Source organism: Anas acuta, chromosome 4, assembly GCF_963932015.1.
Source record: "Anas acuta chromosome 4, bAnaAcu1.1, whole genome shotgun sequence".
Classification (NCBI taxonomy): Eukaryota; Metazoa; Chordata; class Aves; order Anseriformes; family Anatidae; genus Anas; species Anas acuta.
In genome coordinates, this window is record NC_088982.1 from 11,041,091 (window position 1) to 11,062,632 (window position 21,542).

Here is a 21,542-nt window from a genome sequence, read left to right on the forward strand (position 1 = left end):
TTCCCCTAGTGCTTGTAGGAAGTGTGTATGTCTAGAGCAAACAGAAAAGAAGTAAATCTATCTGAGAAAGTTATCTTATTGTATTTTTTTTTATATTATTATTTTTTGTTGTTGTGTTTAAAAAAATCAAACTTTTGCCAAAGTAGAATGCTGCCAAACTGGGAGGAGGCAAATTTTGGAAAACCAGGCACTTGTATTTCCAGTCAGAAGGAATCATTCAATTTTAAGAAAGAAATTTCTAGTTTGATTACATTCTGCAAACCAAGGTATAATGTAATTGTTTAGTTTTTAATGAGCTCCCTATTCAATTGTGATCAGGTAAGTAGTCTCAGATCATTACGTTCCATCAGTAATTCACTATTTCACTCATTAAATATGTTCATTGTAACTTCTGCATTGAAGACTGATTTTGATACAGAAAGGCATAAAAGAAGAAGAATGAAAATTACCACTTGAACATATTTATTTTAAAATGATTCAATACACATTGAGTCATACACAAGCTAAAATTTTATGTCGGCTAATATTCTCAAAATTATGTCAATCATTGTTATTTTAACATAAAGCACAATATATTTTTAAATCTTCAAATGTAAACAAATATACTATTAATTACATCATTTTGTTGTGCTAGAAGAAAGTATTTGAAACTGTTCTTCAAAAGAACGGTTTTATAAAGAGCCCAAAGGCACTGTATCCCTTCTTGGGTTTTGTGTGAAATATTGATTAGTTTAGGTCTGAAATGAGAGGAGAGCAACATAATTATTCATCTAACATGCATATTTTAAATATGATTTATGTTACTTCAAGTTTCGTAGAATTCCAAAAGAAATACTCCATGTTTTTTTTCTTATTATTTATTTTATATCCAAGGTTGGTGTGTTTGTTTGTTTAATTCTATACCTTGATAAGAAGTTATGCATAATTTCCCCCTTCCCTAAAGGGGGACTACAGAAAAGCAATAGGGAAAGGGGTAATGTTTTTAACTAAAAGAGGGGAGATTTAGATTAGATATAAAGAAATTCTTTACTATGAGGGTGGTGGGGCACTGGAACAGGTTGCCCAGAGAAGCTGTGGATGCCCCATCCCTGGAAGTGCTCAGGGCCAGGCTGGATGGGGCTTTAAGGTCCCTTACAACCCAAACCATTCCATGGTTCTGTGATTCCTGATTAGCTAGGAAGCAGAGGTTATAAAAATCATCACTTGACATGAAAAAACAAGGGGAAAAGGTTGAAGTGGTCAATTCTGTATATGCATAGTCAGAATATTTTTTGTGTTTTGAAGAAGAAAAATATAGTTTTCTCTGAAAAGATAAGAGTATTTTGGCTGCAGTGAAGATCAGTTAGTCTGTCCTGGAAGGGTGCTGCAGGACTCTCTGGTAGTGTGTTAGGCACCTCCGGCATCTTCTTTTAGGCCAATAAGTTCTGGCTAGTCAGCTATTTTTAAATCTAGTATTTCATGAATTAAATGCTACAAATTTGATGCTTCTGTTAATAACTTTGGAGAGAGAAGCTTCTTTCCTCCACAGTTATAAGCTAGTACTGTGCTCAAGAAAACATGTTGTTTCAGTTTCTTACAGGGCTGGTACTTCACTTGTTTCAGGGTGGGTAGTTTTGGGCAGGTTGCAGTAAAGAGAAATTGTCATGTCAAAAGTTAAACACTGCAAAGTTCAGTTTCCTCTGTTTTCTTTGGAGGAGTAAGGCTCACATTAGCATGAACTGTGTGCACTGTTTGTGTAAGTTTGAGTATCTGCCTTTCTATAAACTTGTAATTGCTTTTTGCACTGTGTTGTTTTTATTGGATATGTACTTAATTATAACCAGGTCTTCAGTAATAGCTCCAAAAATCACATTGCTTTGAACAAGACTTTTTGACAGTCAGAGAATGGGTAATTTTAGCAGACAAGACAGAATACCAATGGCTGCTGAATAATGCTACAGGAAGCTCAATCCCATGCATGTACTAAGACAAAAACAAAATGAGCAAACAAAACAAAACAAAAACTTCTGTTTATGGGAGTATTGTGTGTCACTTTGGGCAAAACTTCCAGAAACTTCCCCTGGAAGACTGAGTGGGAGGTTCAGCATCTCAGTGAACTACTGACTTGGTGGACATGGAAAGGGCTTTTAGGTATCTAGTGGCGGCAATGAGGGTGAGAATGGAGGAGGAATTGCAGCAAGGGCAGACATTAGAAAACTGAATGAGACTCTCTTCCAGATTTTGGTGTAATTTGTTATCATATATATTTATATGGCAGTACTGTCATAGCCTCTCTGTATCTTCCCTACCTATGTGAAGATACAGATGTCACTGTGGGCTTTCAGGTTTTGGTTATAATTAAATCAATTCTGTGTTGTGGTTGTTTTTCCATCTTTTTATTATTACGTTTATTTATTTAGTTATTTATTTATTTATTTCTATCATACATATTTCTGTCATACATCTTTCTGATGTTACAACTCTGATATTGCAGTAGAAATAGAAATTAAAGGTCTTGACCAATCTGAATTTAACTCAGCCTTTTATAATTTTATTAATCATGTTGCAGCAGTTTCACAGAAAAAGTTATTTCATTATGTGTTTTTTGTTGGTAGTAATGGTTGTGGGTTTGTTTGTTTGTTTGTTGTTGTTGTTAATGGAAGAAAAGGGTTGTGCAGCAGTGACATTATTCCCTCACTAAACCCTGAAAGGGAAACATGTTTTATTCCCATTCATACTTAATGCATTTGCCAATGAGAATTTGCACAATGTTGTTAAGTTTATTTTGAAGTCAATTTTTTAAAAATTAAGTCACTTTGAAATAAGCAATCCAAACATGGAATAAACATGCCATATTAAGGAAGAATGTCATGAATTACGTAATTTACTGCAATAAATTATTCTGTTACTAATTTTCCTTCAGCTATGAAAAAAGGACATCTTTCGAATTATAGTACAGCCCCAATATAATAACTGTCATGATGTTTACTCTCTAGACTCTTACTTAATACAGGGCAATATAAAAGTCATGCATATATGCTGAAAATATGCATATAATTATGCTGAATCGAAAGAATAAGGTCATATCTCACCTGTTCTGCATAATATATTGTAATGTCAATTTATATGGTTATATCAAGTCTAATAAATGCAATTTCTAATTTACATCACAAGATGGCAGCAAATTTTTAATTCACTTAATCTTTTACTAACCTAAATAAGCCTAATCTCTTGAAATCAGTTTTCTTACAAAATGATTATTTAATGATCAGATATACGTCTTTACAGACATGTTAATATTTCAAAGTATAAACTCAAAGTATCTACAGAAATGTATTTCTGCCTTAAAATCAATTAAAAAGGTAATTATCTTTAATTGTAAATATGAGTAGCTCACAGTGTAATAGTTATTAAATCCCATTGAAGGTATTTTGTATAAAAATAATGGATTTCATCTGCAGTTTTTGGGTACCTGAAAATAACATGCGAAAAAGAATTTTTTGAAATTCAGGCAGTGGCACACAAGACTTCATCATGTGGATTTTTTCTTCTGTAAGCAATTTACATTTATGTTTGAGATGTTTGAAGTCATGAGATTTGCAAGTTATGAAACAAGAAAAGTCCCAGCTCATTCAGAGAATATTTTCTCCTGTGCTGGCCAATTATACATGTACAAGTTAAAACTGTTCTATCCACATGACATGCTTCGTCCCAAGTGTTAATTGTCATGATTTGTAGACCTTACAGAAGATGGCTTTATTGCAGTTATGCATCCAATGGCATTTAAAATGTTCTACCTTTGGTTTTACCTTGCAGTTTCGCAACCCCAGGCTGTACATAGCCAACTGGAGAAGCCATCAAGTACTGCAATTCTCTGCAATACCTGTGGAAACCCATGCAAAGGAGAAGTTTTGAGAGTTCAGAACAAATATTTCCATATTAAGTGCTTTGTTTGCAAAGGTAAGTGTTTGTGACAGTTGTTACTATGAAGAGTGCATTAACATAGGACATGTGACTTCACGGTATTGGAAACTTCATAAAAATAATTTACAATGCAATCCATGCCTGAGAGGATTTATTGTAAACTGTACAACTGCTTACTGTAAGAGTGTAAACATCCTAAATCCTAAAAGTGGAGTGTGTTTTGAATGGATATAAACCCATGAATTTTACTATGGAGTTGGGACCCGAAGAAGAGCAGGTTGGGGGAACTGGTAGTGAAGCATAGTATGGGGTCAGGAGAAAACTAATATTTATGGAGAAACTCCAAGGTTATCTCTCTTCCAGCTTTCCAATGCATGCCATAGTGCGAGCCATTGCCTTGTTTGTTCAGACTGTCTTGTGTCACAGTGTGATGTTTGAGGACTACTGTGACTGTCCGTGCTTTTCTGTTTTGGCGAGAGAGCTACTTGGTTTGCTCCAGATAGGCACCTGGAAGGGATCTAATATTAACCTACTGTGGATGACAGAAATACAAGAGTCTTGGAAAGAAACAGGGAATTAAGTGACAGACAAACATTCTGTAGGTACACAGTTGTTTGAAAGATTACCTGGAAGTTGCAAAGATCTAATTTGGTGTACAAATGAATAAAATGTTAACTTACATTTACTGGATAGTACATCACTTAGTACTTAAAATTACATTTATCCATGCCTATAGCACCACCTAGAATTAAGAACATGGTCCCAGCTCTGTTGATGTGATTGTTTCCAAGAAAATCTAACTTCTCAGGGTAGAAACAATCTAGAGGGATGAAGATAGGAGAAGCATGAGGAAAAAAAAAAAAAAAAAAAGTGGACTTGCCAATGTAACAGAGGTGGTTACTGCTAGGTCAAGGTTTAGTAATTCCTGCACTGCACCTGTCTACCAGGCAATGTGTGCATTTCAATAATAAATTGAATGCTTCTTTAATGCTGTTTAAAATTTGAGGAAAAGACTCTTGAGGAAATAATCAGAAAGAAAACTGTCATTATCTGTCAGGTACAGTGATATTTTTATAAATCCCATATGTCGTATTCAATACCTGAGTCAGACTTTAATGAGTAAGATAGATAGTATTAAATGTGCAGCTCAGTAATTGCATTTGTTGCAAAATTACACAGCAGAAAAGTAAGCATAATGTGCTATCCTAAATAGGAAAAATATTTGGGTTGCCTATTCAGAATCAGAATGGTGTTTGAAGCAGCACACAACCCATACTCATTCCTTTCTTTTTTAAAGTCACCTGTTCTTTTGGCTAACTTTATCATCAAATTAGTTTTTAAGACCTTACTTGGTAGGAGAGCGGCTAATTTATTATTCAGGAGTTGCTTCCTTCCTGAAGTCTCAAAACATATTGGTTTGTCCTCCATTTAATTGTCTTGATGAAGTCAAGTCCTCTTTTATACAGATCTGCTGTGAGAAAACAAACTGACAAATCCTATGGAAAGGGACCATACAATACATCCATGTGTTCATTTCACAGAGCACATTCTTTTGCAGGCTGTCACCCACAAATGCAGCAAGCTGATTCTGAAACTTTCTCTGATCCTTTCACTGAAACCTTCCTGGATTAGGAAGTACGTTACTCCTACCTCTCCTACCTGCCTCATAGAGATAAGTAGTTGTATGTTCATTTCAGGCACGTCTTGGATAAACTGAGAAAAAAAAACCCACCCCTCTATATTAACAAGCAAGAAGTAGGGCAGCTTCTGTCAGCCACACATCAGACTCCCAATTAGCACAGGAGAGATGGTATAAGTTACACTTATCAATCATGGTTACACTGATTCATGGTATTAGTAATTTTGCTAAATACTAAATTTACGTATGATTTTTTAAATTAGGTTTTTTTTTCCTCATTTAAATGCCAAAATTATTTTTGTTACTTTTCATTTCCATCAATTAGCAGACCTATCTCTGATATCTGCTTTTATTTTGTTTCTGGTGTTTTATATGTCACTTATGAACAGTAAGTTTCTTTCCAATGTGGATTTACCACACTGTTATGTGAGATGAGATTAGAAATAGAACAGAGAACTGAACATACATTTCACCAGCTAATGTAATGGGAAAAGAAAACTAGGTTAGACAAATGTGATTTGGGTTTTTAATCATGTGCTTAGATCAGTGGATGGTAAAATGTAGTTAATATGTTAGGAGTTAGCAAAAAGTGTTTCTCAGTTCTCTTGGTCAGTTAACCACTTACCTCCCTTTAGGCTTGGAGGAGAGATTCGTGTCACAACCCCTTTTCTGAACCCTTCTCTGTCATGCCACTAGACTCTTGTGCATGGGCAGGGTGACTACCCTGAGAATATATTTACATTACAGTTGACTCCTCCCTGCAGTGCATTTATTTTGATGGTACTCGGTGATGCAGTTTTCCCCCTTTTGCCTCATCCACCAAAGATAGCATCTCAAGAGGAGATGTCCATCCAGTGCAGCAGCAGAACAGTCCCAGGACAGCTAATCCTGGGTGTGGGCTGGCAGAGCTGTGTGCTGCCTGCGTCCTTAGGTTGACTGCCTCCATATTAAACCATCTCATGGCTGTCATCAGACAACCTTAAGCTTAAGATCCTTTCAAGACTGCAGAAAATTGTTTCTTCACATGTATAGATGTAATAGGATGAAGACCGCAAACTAAGAGATCATGAAGAAGTACAAATGACAATGTCTTGAGAGGTGTCTAGAGTTATTGGAAGTATGTTTAAATGACTTGATATGTCAGAAGTGATATTACACTCAAAGAAGTTGTGTGTACTTTTTGAATATGTATGAAATGTGAAACCACTTATCAGAGTTGGAGTTTTGGATAAAATGTGAGGTTTAGTAGACAGAGTAGTATAGACATTTAGGTGTTTCATTTTTTTAGGGTAGAAAGATAGTTTTATATATTGTTGTATTGCCATCTGATTATTCCTATGCGGGCTATGAGTTTCAGAAATGCTCAGAATGGTAATGGCATGTATGTAGGTGCTGTTTACCTTTAAAATAATTGATACAACCATGCAAATCTAAGGAAGGTTAGTATAAAGTCACTCATTCCCATCCAGTTCTTCCTGAATTCCCCCAATAATGCTTCTAAAGAATTCTGAGAAAAGTTATCAAATGCTTCCTGTTCTTGAAATGATTGTTGTTATTATTCAAGATTCTTGTTCTTATTCAAGAATGTGAGGTACACATACAGGTTAAAAAAATGTAATGGAAATACTGTGAACACCTGCTATTTTTGTCTAATATCAAAGTTTAATAAGATCTATGGAGGTAAATATGCACGATAAGAAATGCTTATATCTATTTGTATGTATTATTTACTGTTAAAGTGCGCAACTAATCTGCTAGTAAAAAGCTGTAGCCATTGAGCCCCACTTCAAAATTTTACTTAGTCTTTAAAATATCTCCCACTTTAATCAGGTTTAATAAAAGTGCAGTTACAATTGAAGAAAATGCCTTTGAAATATAAGGTAAACATTTTATTAATTAGACTTCAAAATATTTGGTTCCCTTACTTGCAAATTCTAATATTATTTCCTTCTTTTGTAATGTAAAGCAACAAGGAAAATGAGAAGAGGTGATAAAATATTGACAATTCAGACAATAAAACTGAAACTAATTGCAATGTCTAGTTCATTCTGAGGGTGTCTGTCAGGACTGCTTCTCATACTGCATACTGTGCTAGGTAAATACTCACCTGGAGCTCATTTACAACAGCATAATTTACAACAGCCCTGAGAGGCACAGACAAATGTAAAATTGCAGATAGGAGAGATGTAGGTGCTGTGATTATATTATCCTGAATAACCTTTTTGGCCCTACATAAAGATAGAAATCATCTTGTTCTTAGATGTTTCTCAAGTATTTCTTTTGTGGTGTAATAGCATCCTGTCATTTACAAGGTAGCAGTAGCCTGTGGCAAATACAGTATTCAGGAAATAAGGAAGTCTGAATCAAAGCCCAGCATTTCTAAGGGTATGGGTAATATGATTACTATTGTTTCATATAAAACCAGAAAACATACTTTACAGTATTTTATATACTCTCTCTATATATAATATTTTATATACTCTAGCAGACTTAATAATGGAAAATCCATAGCAAGTTTGCAAATCTATTTACATGCAAAATTTCTCTAGCCTTCACCCTAGTTAAATGGGAAAATCCTGCAAAACTGTTCTTTATACAAGATGGTTCATATTTAAGATGAACTGGTTTGGTCTGAAAAGAGAAAAAAAAAAAAAAATGACCATTGTGCTATATAAGCTTCACTATGTATGTATCCATAGGTTATGTTGCTTGACCCCTAATCAGGATTCCCTGGATTGCTGTCTTGTTATGGATGCAGAATATGCAGTCTTCCATGGCAGCACAGCTGACAGGTTGAAGTACATTTTTTTTCCCCACATATTTTGATCTATTAGTTTAATTAACCTGGTAGAACATTTCTAATCTTCAGCTGGAGTTAAGTAGGTGGTTCAATGTTTATCTTGCAGCATTACAACTTCCTGGGAATTGTGAAAGAGCCCTGGACTGGATTTTTAGACCAATTTTAAGGCCCTTACATGCATGCTTTTTTTATTAGAATATACGGTGCAGCCTGGATTTATTCCATTTGTTGTGAAGCTGTGTTTAATAGGAAGGGCTAAGACAGAAGTTTTGGTGAAAAGTTTAAAAAAGTAAAGTAACTTGGTAGTAGGAGTGATTTGTTTGTTAGATCAAATACATCTGCTAGGATATAAATAAGCACGTTAAAAGCCATGCTGTGTGATCTGAGGGACTGGTATCTGCACATAGCTAAGGGGTTTCACATTTCAGAATGGGAGTCATTTACGGGAAACTCACTCGTAAGATTTCTGAGTCCCAGCTTTTGGCAAAGCAGTGGGGGTTGGTGGCATGTGTGGTATCTCAGGCACTGGGTTGAAACGTGGTGGCTCTTGTTCATCAGGCACTCTGAGCAACATGCCCATCACTTCCGAAGTCCTTTAGGATCTTGCAATCTCACACTAACTCAGTATAATAGGGGAAAAAAAAACACTTTTGACACAATAATGACAAAGTTTTTCTTTGACGGTACGGTTGGTGTAGGGCTGATTTAGGAATGTCATGCTAACTTTACATTTTCTATCACTGAAAAAAATCACTTCTGCCAATATATAAATGATCTACTGCAGTGGCCAGTGGTTGTGTTGAGGTTTGAGATTTTTAAATGCTAGAAATCACTAATCACTAGCTTTCTAAAAGCAACTTAATAATTAAAGCTTGTTTTTATTAAGTATTAAAAAAAAAAAAAAAGGTAAGTTAATCACAGAATCACCTAAGTTGGAAGAGACCTCCAAGATCACCTAGTCCAACCTCTGACCTAACATTAACAAGTCCTCCACTAAGGACAATATCACTAAGCTCTACATCTAAACGTCTTTTAAAGACCTCCAGGGATGGTGACTCAACCACTTCCCTAAGCAGTCCATTCCAATGCCTAACAACCCTTTTGGTAAAGAAGTTCTTCCTAATATCCAACATATTGAAACCCCTCAAGTCCTGGTGGTATAACAACCACATCAATGCTGTAGTGAAAGCTTTGCTTCGAGGCATAGTTTTCATCTGCATGATGATTTTTTTTAAAGTATCATTCATTAATTTACATAACATTAGTAAAATTTGGTGAAAGGGACAGAGTTACAAGTATCATGGTTGCAAGTACTGGAAAAGGAATATTTACTAATATTTAAATAGAGCTTATCTAACCATCAAACACAGGAATCCATGCTTTTGTTATTTCTGGTTTCCCACTTGATTGATTTCATTTAAAGACACAGTGTGTGGGGCCTTAGTTTTTTCAGGGCATAGTAACACTGTACCTGCACACTCTAGTCTTTACACCTAGGATACCACCCAATATTTTCTTACTAATACATTTTTTCTTTAGGCCTTCCATTGCCTTACTTTTAGCCTTAATCCCATCCTTCTAGTCCAAAGATGGAGCGGTTATACTTGAAGGTGAAGTGCTTGTTGAAAACATGGATCCGATTTTTAAAGAAGTTATTGCTGAAACTTCTGGGGGATGATCCAAACCACACATACAGCCATGTGCATAAGACAGAACTGAATGCATTTTAAAATGATGCTTGATGTTCATTAAATGAAATGTTAGATGGAAACATAAACTTTGCAGGCAGTAAAGTTATTATTCAAATAAGGCAATTTTGAGCATACATAACTTCAGCCCACATTAGATAGTGTCACCTCTATGAAAAGCCTGTAATTCTTTTCAATTGCTGAAGTTCTCTTCTTTGGGTGAAGTTTTTACCCACGCAAAAGAAGTCAGTGCAAAGTTGCCTCTGTGGAGGGGGATTGTATACCATGCCCTTTCACATGGAGGTACAACAAGGATACAGACACCACGCTGGGCATTTCAGTGTGCCAAGGTGATGTGAGGTCTGCACAGAGACCCAGAGCTGTTGCATTAAATTCATCACTGCCACAGTACTGTTATTGCACCTCCCGCTTTCTGCAACTCATTAACACCAGACCATCTGCCATATCGGTATGTAGTCAGATGAAACACTATTTAATTTGCAAACCTGTAATTGGCACCCAAAGCATCATTACAAAAAAATAGAAAATATTTAATGTTTTCGCTTTACATGTTTTTATTTTATTTTTTAAGAGAGACACAATATCTTAAGTAGTCTGGCAAATGACAGCAGTATTTTGTTGGAAATGTCAAAGGTGTTAGAAGGTTGACAGTGGCTGAAAACACATTATTCTGTTTCTTAAGTTTCTCCAGCTTGCTTGTAAATTAAAAATAATCAGATTGATTCCTTAAAATAATAAATCAATACAGACATTTTTTCTTGATTTTTGGGAAGTTGTGGTATCTAGGAAGAGCCACATATATAGTAACATTATGTGAGAGCTTTTGCAGGGCCGTTATGCTGTTTTTAAGCTATTGGGAAATTCTGCATTACAAGAGGAAAATGAAGAATGGACATGTACTAATGCAAACATTATTAGATATGTAGTTCCAATAAATTATAGGAGTCAAGTTACATAATGCACAAAAAGCTCCCCAAACTCTTCATTTTAATTAAGGCAACTGAGTCTTTAATATTTCATCAGTCTGGTAAGATCACTCAGAATCTCTAGTGTTCCTGCACTAAAGTATGTACAATAGCCAGTCTAGCTTGAGAGCTAGACTGTTATCAGTGCTACATGTGTAAGGTGAAATGTTGCAAGATGGATAAGGTATATTCCCACAGTTCTCTGTGTCTTATCTGCTCCAGAAAGCTGTTCTGGTTGCACCCTGCTAGAGCTGCCTGCTTGTGTGTTCCTGTTTGGAAGCTGAGGAAGGGTCCAGCACACCTTTTCTGATGCTGCATGCTCCTTTTGTTTGCAACAGGCTGTAAGAAAATGAGATGAGATTACAGGTATTTCAGATATTATGAGGCAGAAGACTTCTCCAAAACTTCTGTGAGAAATTTACCAGGACCCATCAGCACCAAAACACAGAGCAGAAAGAGCAGTACAGACAGTTATCTTCTGGAAACTGGTTTAGACCACTTCAAACTGACTTGCAATTAATTTGAAGTTAAGTTAAAATTGTAGCAGTCGAAGCTTGCCAGGTGCTTGCTGTTGTTTCTCATGGGCATAGTGGCCATGAGAAATGCTCCAGAAATAATAATGGGCTTTTGGAGAATGAGGTCCCAGACTGCATCAGTGGTATATTTCTGCTGGAAGAGAACTATGTTAGCAGTATACTTAGCATTTTATTCTTGAGATCTTAGTTGGCCACCAGGATCCACCTCAGAGATGGAAGGAAATGCTAGAAGCAGACTAAAACTACAGTGCTGAGGAAGAAAATTTCCATTTAGCTGTTGGGAAAGCAGATATTTTTTTCTTTGTTTAGCCTGTAACATTATGGTTGTGTTTTTCTTCTTTTTGTTTTCAGGGACTATGCATCTCTCTCCTATCTTGTTTTCATGCCTAGTTGCTTGCATCAGGGAACAAATGGGAGAGGGAACAATTTAAAAAACAAAAAACAACAACAAAAAAACTTCATACATGCATTTTCAGGTTGATAAGCAAAATGCTTGCTTGTTTGGCAGGCTGAAAGCAAAACAGTACTGCCTGGATGACAAGAGGACCAGCACATTTTACTGTTACAGCCTGCTGTAGCACAGCAACTGCAGCATCCTCTGAGCCTCTCATGACACAGCTGATTTTCAGGCCCTGCACACAGCCAAAAAATTAATCTTCTTTCACTAGTTTCATTTGAAAGCAAGGAAAATAGAGGACTGTTCTATATTCGTACAGTGCAAATGGAATACTGATGGAATAACAGGACTAGCAGTGTGCTTAAAGTTCCCTAATTAATTGCTATTATTTATCTTTATAGGCTGTAGGCCTTATGTGATGAACCACCCATAAAAAATTATGGAGTTAGACTGTGAAATCACATGGCATAAATGACGGTACTCCAGGTGCTGTTACAGAGACCAGGCTGGGGAAAAAAATCACCTTTTTCTAGTAAGTAGAGGAACCCCTCATATCCATAGGAGGTATTTTGGTGTCAGGTAACTGGAAATCATCTCCATGAGTGGAAATACCAAGCTGAGGGAGAAACCATCCTGAGGTACCCTGTTCAGAAACAGTGCAGCTGCCTTCCTCTCGAGCCCCCCGCCATGCTGGTACTGGTTTGCTGCCATATACCATAGGAGGACACAAACACTTGTCTATTCACTGCTTGAAAATCGCTCCTAAAGCCATTCAGTGTGGGGCATTGACTGGCTGTGCAGGGTAGTGCCAAGACAAGCAGCTTAGTTTCTCAGTGTCACTGTCTCTTTATTATCACAAGTGCTATATTTGCAATGTTTTCCTTGTTTCAGTAAGAAGAACTTCGGTAGTAGTGGGAAGCTGTTTCTAGGTTTTAAATAACCCTACCTCCAGATATTCATTTCGGGTGACAAGTGTTGGGTAGGAGTGGATCTGTGACATAACGCTGATTTCCTATCCTAGAAGAGTGAGGTCTGGTGAATGCCTCCAGACGTGCTCCCCAGGCATTCTTCAGGTTTCCTTTCCCTGATTACTTGTTTCTGCAGGTGTGCAGGACCATCTCAGCTGGGCAGTGTGTCTCTGCCCACATCTTCAGTAGGAAAGGGGGCAGCATCTCACCTAAGGTAGAGACAGTGGGTCTGTTTTTCAGATCTCCTCCTCTCAGCTGTAAACTGGGACTTCTTTTAATATTCAAGCCAGCATTTAACCGGATTCCCAGTATTGTCCTCTGCTCAGCTGGGTATCAAGTTAAAACATATCAAATGGTTCAAAGAGCGCAGGCTCGATGTGAGGGCTCATGGCTTGGGCTATAGGTGGCAGAGCATAGTGGGTGGGGGAGCAATGTGCCAGGAGCAGAGGAGGGTTGTGGAACTTCACCCACGCTGCTGGATCAGGGGGTGAGCAGGAGGGCATAACCACGGTGACTCTGTCCTGTGCCCCAAAGTCACTCATGAGCTACATTTTTCCCCATTCATGAATAAATATTGATTTTGCAGAGAGTAGCACCTCTGTCCACTGTCACATAAGTGGTGTCTGTCATGGACACGTGCTAGAATAAGATATTAAGGAAAGATACAAAGGAAGGGCCAAAAGCTCATTCTGCTTAGTTTTCTGTGTAAAAATAAATAAATAAATAAAAATTATATATATATAATATATATATATATATATATAATATATATATATATATAAATAGACTCTCTTGCATAGCTGTTCTGCTTATAGCTAATCAGTTTAGAGGAAACTCCTAGAAGTACTGATGACCATTGTCAAGAATTGAGATTAGGGGGACAAATGTGGCATCAATAAATATCTATTAAAAATTACTTTAAATTTCTTAGAATGATAAGACACTGAAAAAAAATATTAAAAGTGATGTTATTGGTACAGAAAGAAAACTGCTGTGTGATGGCTAAGCCTGTTTGAAAAATTTTCCTCCCAGCTTTTTTTCTGTGATTTATCTTACAACGTATCTTAAAACGTACCTGATGTTTTTGCCTGAAAAGCCTTTTTTCATCTAAAAGCAAAAATTAAAAAAAAAAAAAATAATAAATCTTTAGTATGGCACCTGTAAGATTGCTTCAGATGGAATCTTCGCAAGCTGTGTTTTTACTGACATAAAAACAGCTGAGTTTATAAAACAAATATTCGAGGAAGTTATAATACTCTTCCATAAAAATGTTAGTGTAATAAACTGAATCATTAGTTGCACTGATGTGCACTGATGAGGTAATAGCCTTGCTGAGTGGAAGAGGTTATCAAATCTCCAAAGAAAAATACGTATCTTGGCCAGTAGTGGCAATTCAATTTGTTACAGATCTAATTCGTTCCAAATAAATTTTTGCTATAACCTATTTATGTCAGTGTATTTCTACTACTGTATTACACAGAAACTAGTATTATCCCTTCCTATGCACTTTCCATTGTAAGCATAGCATTCAAGAACTTGACATTTTGTCATTATTGGGGAACAGTTGAATAAAGCTGTTCAGGTTTTTCTTATATTATAACATTCATTAAGTGCTGATTTATGGAGGGCGACAGATGCATCTGCTTAATTAAGAAAAAGCATTAAATGAAAGGAATGTATTTTAAAATGTTGATATGTGTATTCCATGAATATATTGGATATAATATATAATAAGGTACACAATCCCCCAAATATTTAATATATATAGATTTATAAACATGTATTTATAATTACCTCCTAACTCATCTCACACTTCATGCTTTTTATTATTCTGTGATATTTCTTACCCTTAAAAATAGTCTCTTTAAGCTAACATTTCAATCAATCACACCTCATAATCCCTTTTTAATATTGCTCAGACTTAATACCAAAGCTGAAGAGATCTGAGGCCTTTTTTCCTTTCTTTTTTTTTTTTTCTTCCATACTTACTGGTTTGCTGTTCCAAAACCACTTTACTGTGATGGTTAGAAACACTTCTATTAATTTCCTCCCTTGTTCTTGTGGCAACATTCTCACTGGGTGTAAATACCTCTTAATGTTTTCTTTAAACTCAATCTGTTTCAACCTTGATTTTATGTTTAGATATTAGTTGTTTTCTAGGGTTTTGCTAGATTTTGCTTTGGTAGGCTAAACAAGCTAAGTTCTGCCTTTCTCTTAAAATAGGCTTTCTTTTTTTCATGTCATCCTGATAGCCATCCTTACACCTGCTCTGGTGTGAATCAGTCTTTTGTGAAAATAACTGAGCAATTTATACCCTATGTGCTAGATGAGGTCTCACAAGGTATAGTGCCTCCAATACTCACTAGCTCTGTGGGACCTACTTGGCACAGTGCATCTAAAGCATTAATGACTTGTAGTTCCCTGATTGCCAGTATTTGCAAGTTTTTTCTTTCCTTCTGCCACTCAGAAAGGATTTTTGTTGTTCATGTTTGCATGGAAGACATTTCACTTTGTGTCCTGAAAATAAATCCCTGCTCCACATCTCAAGGCATCCAGCCCCCCTTACTATCATGATCCTCTCCTTTGCATTAGTGCAAAGGGATGTGGAGTAATACCCAACATGCCAAGGTAATTTTAACCTCTGTGGCAGTGATAGGAAAGGCAAATAGTTTCAGGGTGAGACAAAGTCCCATCCAATGGTAGTGGCAGGGCTGTCATGACAGAGCCTCTGTGGACCCATGTCAGCAAGGAAAACATTGGTTTGTTTGTGTTTTCTGCACAAACAAGTGAGTAGCAGGTTAGTAATGGTAAGAGTGCAAGACAGAGTAGTGACAGATGATTTATGAGTACATAACAATCTCCTCATTATCTCCTTGTTTTGGAAGCCAAGCTCCAAGTTGCTTTTGGATGGTGCAGGCAAAAATGTGTAAGTCGGTTCCTGTCCTGCATCTCCTGCCAAGCTTGGTCTGTGAGTGGCTGCGGTAGAGGCCTGAGGGGTGCTGCTCACCTGGTGAGGGTGAAGGTGCAACGGGCAGTTAAAGCTTTGTGGAGCGTTACAAACATCCACCTCATTCTCCAGACAGCTGCTTCTTCATTGTGCATTTTTTACTATTTTGTATAAAATCTGTCTTTACTTTTTGCCAAAGCATCTCTGTTTATGCTGAAATCTTGTCTTCATAGTTCAGATGGCTATAGTAACTAGTAATCTTATGATATAATCTTGCCCAAAACAGTTCTTGGTGGCTTTTTCCAGTTGCACTGTAGAAAGATATGCCACTGCTGGCATAAAGAAGTAGTCAATAGGGAAGCAACCTCTCCCTGCTCCTTTCAAAAACATAATTATGTCCTTTAATTTTCTTTATTTATGACCCACTCAGCAAGCTTAATCACTATCTAATACAATTTAGAGCTATCACATCATTAATGTCATCTCAGCGTGCTGCTCATCCTCATCTTAAATCCATAGCTGATTTGTGTTTTTGTCACACCAGTACATATCTGGGCAAAATACATCAACAAAGAAACCTGTAACACTTAGCAAGACTTGTGAAGAGTTTGTGCAAAAAGTGTGTCATTACTAAAAATTAGACCAAAGGCTAATGGTGAGGAAGAAAAATGTTAATGCATACATCTTAAGCCTGTGAAGTAAGGCACACGAACTACTGCAATATGAATCATCTAACCTATTGTTGTTGTTGTTATATAATACAATATAACTGGTATTATTTTGGTCTATAAGCCAAAGAAAGGTTAATTAAGAAGGTTAATTAACCCAGGTTCTTTGGTTCTTATTCATATACTGATACGTTTTCAGCATGATTGTTGTTTTCTGTCATGTAGCGGTTAGGGACATCTCCAGGGAGGAAGAATGAAATTTAGATGCCCACTCAGGCTTTAAAGAGGTCCTTGAGTCCAGGCTTCTTGTGCCACAGTCTCTAGCAATTAAGCACAATGATAAAAAATAAATAATAAATAAATAAATAAATAATAGATTAAAAAAAAAAAAACATGACTGGATTTGGTTTTGAATGAAAACAACAGTATCCTGTGCTTTCTAGGATTTTCTGTGTTGTGGGTATGTTACTCTGTTACTCTGTGCCTCAAGCATGCTTACTGGACTCATTTCTCACTGTTTATCTACAAAACGTCTGATTTTGGCCATGATGCGATCAGATCTTGGTGTGAAAAGGGAGCTTTACTTTTAAATAACATTGTCTGTGGACTCTGGTACCTAAGCAGGAATCTTACTTGGGAACATTTTTGACATTTAAGTACTCCCACAGTTTTGGGACAGAGGCACTGAACATCTTTGTGGCATGTAGTACAAGGAACCAAAATGTGATAAGCAACATTTCCACTCATCTGCATGCTGCATCCATGTAGTGACACTGTCACAGTCTGCTCTGCTACACATCTCAGACTCATTTGACTGTAAGCACGGTTTGCTGCTGGAAGCACTTCCCAACGTGCACATCCCCAGGAGCAGAAGACCGTAGTAACATGTATTATGCTGTGACTCAGAATAAGAGAAGTGCAGTGCAGAATCACCATTTTCAATTTCAGGTGTTGTAAATCAGTTTGATAGGTTTTCAAGGATCCGGGTCAGTATGGATGAAGATCATCTCCTGCATCTCTGTCTACTTCTGTGTGACTTCAGCCACACAGAAGAGAGAGAGAGAGTCTGTTGTCTCTCTCTTTTCCTATTTTATAATCTCAAAATGCCAGCCTAGCACAAGACCTGGTGCAATATAGAAAGCCTCTTGAAAACTCTCACAAATATTTGGTTAATCTACTTTAACCCTTTCCAACAGCTTCAGCTTTAAAACTATAGATCAACAGATAGGATTAAAAACTCTACTTTTGCCAGGAGCAGATGGTTCTGGAGATCTCTTCTATTCATGCTTGGTGTGTGATGTTTATCAGGTAAACCTAAGATCTATTTTAAAAGATTTTGTAACAGAAGTTTACAGCAGTTGCCATGCACACCAAACCCCGTGTTTAGGGGGAGAAGTATTTTATCCACTTTTGTGTCCATGAGGAATATCAAGCAATTGTAGAGTAAAATCAGAGACATTTAATTGTAACATAGGTGCTTTGGATTATGAAGGTTTACATCCTTTATGCATTTTCTTTAACCTATTAAATATAATTTTGAGTGTTGTTTATGCCAGCCCTGTACCTGACTATTAAAAACTTAACTCTGTAGTAGCAGCATCTGCACTGATGTTAGTATTTTTACAAGGAATAAATCTGAAGTATTGGTGTACAAAATGCATCACTGATGTAATTTACTACAAAAGCAGTGCTTTTCAGATGCCAAACTGTTCTGTGACCATAAGCCCATGTATTGAACTGCTAAAATACTCCACAAGGAACCCTACTGATCAACATCATCTTAAAAAGAGAGCTTTCCTTTTTCAGCCTTCTGAGTCTGCCTTTTTTTTTTTTTCTTCCTGCAGCTTGTGGATGTGACCTGGCTCAAGGAGGATTTTTTGTGAGACAGGGAGACTACATCTGTACTTTGGACTACCAGAGACTCTATGGTACACGGTGCTTCAGTTGCGATGAGTTCATTGAGGGAGAAGTGGTCTCAGCACTGGGCAAAACATATCACCCAGACTGTTTTGTGTGTGCTGTGTGCAGGTATGTGTTCTCTCAAGTTGTATTTCATTTAAAAAATAGATTTTGAAGGACCAATGCCAGGCATTCAAACTTGTAACATGTATGTGTATATATATAGATATAGATATATAAAATCTGTTTTCTATTATCTATGCCTTAAAAATAACAGATTTTTAAAAAATCCAAATTGCGAGTACATCATTTGATTTTTAATGCTTTCTCTATTTTATGGTATTTTATATATGAGGCTTTCAAGGTACTTCAGAAACTGCCACTGCATCTACAGTCAATCATTTTCCCCCAAATGTTGTCTTATTTCTCTGGTGTCTTTTGTATTCTGTTGACTGAAGTTACACAGGATTCAGAAACCATTGACTGAGTCTGAGGCAAGCCAAATGTATACAGTACGAATAGACTTAAATTGAAATATCACAGTGCTGCTTCCCAGAAACTACAGTAGTCATTTAAAATAGGACAGAAAGGTCCCAGTCTCACAGACACTGAGGTATGTGTTGGATTTCACCAAGATTCTCCCACAGGAGCGCGTAGGTGACAAGTGACACAGCATACAGGTTGTCCCCTCCCTGAGCAGCCTGGTGGAGTTCACTGGGATAATTTCCTGATAAAATCCCACATTCAAAGAGAAAGCACAGGCTTTGTTGCTGTGAGTAACGGGGCACTCAGGCATCACATTATAGATGCCATGCCACGTCCAGATAATTGTGCAGCTCTGACATCCTCCTGTGCTCATACAGAAACAGGACTTGCTTCAAATTCCAGAACAGCCATGCTTTGTGGCAGGATGTCTGTGTAGCCTGAATATATCAATTGCAGAAATAATTAAATAGCCACATTAAGGGGAAGTCTCCAAGACTGACAGGCCTTTGTTAGATTAAATTATGTCTGTTCAGGTTTTGCCATGATTAGCAGGAGATTTTTCCTTTTGTATAGTTTAAACAAACATGAGGAGTGAAGATAACAAATAAGTCTAAATATATGTGTATATTTAATAGAAGGTAGAATGATTTACATGGTTATTTGTGACACTCATGAGTTAGCTGACTGCATATGCTCTACCTGCAGCTTGTCAGTATTACAGCTCATCTGCAAAGCAGCACAGGTAATTCTTGGTACCGTTCTTAGCAGTAGTACCTTCTTGTAAAGTGAGGTACTTCTTCAGCTAAGAGGAGAATAAAAACACATCAATTCTACTTTCCTGCTAAGTGTGGTGACATCCTCAGCCACATGACTAGGGCTTAGCACTGGGGCCTAATTTATGTGCCTGTGTGTTACTGTACTTTGAAACTTGTTAAATCACACAGGTTTCAGTCAGGCTGTTGCTAAACTAACCTCTTGCTGTATTTAGTCAGTCCTTCAGCTGATAGTAGGGAGCTTTGTGGTACAATTTGTCTCCTTTCCCTGGAAATTCAGAACAAGCTTCCATATGACTAAATTAGTTAAGTACCTAAGTGTTTTGTTAGACACTGGAACAGGCTGCCCAGGGAGGTGGTGGAGTCACCATCCCTGGAAATCTTTAAAAGACGTTTAGATGTAGAGCTTAGGGATATGGTTTAGTGGGAACTGTTAGTGTTAGGTTAGAGGTTGGACTCGATGATCCTGAGGTCTCTTCCAACCTAGAAATTCTGTGATTCTGTAACAATTCAGGTGAGCTGAATTGCAATACAGAGAAGATACTCACAGGAAAATGCTACAAATATCACAGGTAGTGAAGACATGCCAAACCTAGGTTACAATTTTAAACATAAAGTTTCTGATACAATATTATTTCATATAAAAAAAAATAAAAATCAGAGATGTTCCCTAACTTTCATGTGTAACTAAATTATTGGATTAAAAGCTGTTGTACTGATAAAGTTTCTAATTGCTGCTGTCTAAACCTTCATTAGAAAGACACAGATATGCTTCTGTTGCTTTCCTTAGAAGGACACACAAATTCATATTGTCTTCATCAGAGCCGACTAACGTCCAGCTGACTTGCAGGATTCAATTTGTGCCTCCTAGGGGGGTTGTAACACTGACTTGTGGTGTAGATCAACAGAAGAATACTATCATCTGTTTATATTAAAAACACCAGACAAGGTTCTTAACTGCTTTAAATCAGCCTTGCTTCAATTATGCTAGTCTTTGTAAGCCAAACGTAATTCATGCTTTTTATGGGAAATAGTGTCTGATCTAAACATCATCAGCATTTATTTTATTGAGTGGTATCCTCAGCAAAATTCAGGTGGGTAGACTGTAAATACATGTGGTTTAAGCTGACATACAGTTAGGTTATGTTTTGTATGTGTGTGTGTTTTTCATTAAATAAATAAAAATAAATCATTAAATTAAAAAAAAAAAAGGGAGGGGGGGAGCGTGGGAAGCCCCAGAGACATTTGATTAGGGGTACAAAATTGCAAAGCACATTTCCTTGGCCTTTTCTTTAGAGGAAAGGGTCTGGAGTACCATTTGTGTCCTTATTCATTACAGATGGGCAGAAACGTTAAATAATGGACCAAAAGCACACCATCTCAGGCAGCTGGCTGATCACACAAATTGTGTCTGACATTGCCTATTGCAGCTGGACTTTAATGTGGGCTCTTTCTTGGAAGTCTGACTTCTAGAACAGTGGTGGCTGCCCTTCCTGCTCTAATGGAAACCAAGCATGGTTCTTACCAACTTCAGCTGCAAAAGAAAACATTGACAGCAGAAGGCACTTGGTGCTTATGAGAAGGGTCTTAAGCATATTGCAGGATTGTTAAGGACTAAATGAGCACTTTTGTACTTTTGTAACCTACATTTCTGTAGCTGGTGAAGAAACTGTTGCTGCATTGAGTAGTAAACCAGTGACACTAGCAACTCTTTTTTTTTTTTTCTTGTTTTCACAGAATCTCTTGATTTGAACAGAAACTGGTAGGAAGTGTGTCTGGCTTCAGATGGTAAAATCAGTGAGAAAATGTAATGTACACACAGCTAGCTGGAGCAGTGGGGAAAATGCAAATA

The 21,542-nt window shown here is 37.0% G+C and overlaps 2 protein-coding genes across 14 annotated transcripts in view; one reads left to right on the plus strand and one right to left on the minus strand.

Annotated features, from left to right (window-relative positions):
- Positions 1–6,253, minus strand: part of SH3TC1 (SH3 domain and tetratricopeptide repeats 1) — an 84,074-nt gene extending 77,821 nt beyond the window's left edge. The window contains exon 1 of the mRNA XM_068679796.1: positions 6,168–6,253. The gene's annotated coding sequence lies outside the window, so the exon portion shown is untranslated. The remainder of the gene's footprint in view (positions 1–6,167) is intronic.
- ABLIM2 (actin binding LIM protein family member 2) overlaps positions 1–21,542 on the plus strand; it is a 139,348-nt gene that overhangs the window by 33,845 nt on the left and 83,961 nt on the right. For all 13 annotated transcript variants that reach the window (XM_068679801.1, XM_068679803.1, XM_068679806.1 and 10 more), the window contains exons 2-3: positions 3,796–3,939; positions 18,377–18,560. In XM_068679801.1, the coding sequence (XP_068535902.1) occupies positions 3,796–3,939; positions 18,377–18,560 (328 nt within the window). The remainder of the gene's footprint in view (positions 1–3,795; positions 3,940–18,376; positions 18,561–21,542) is intronic.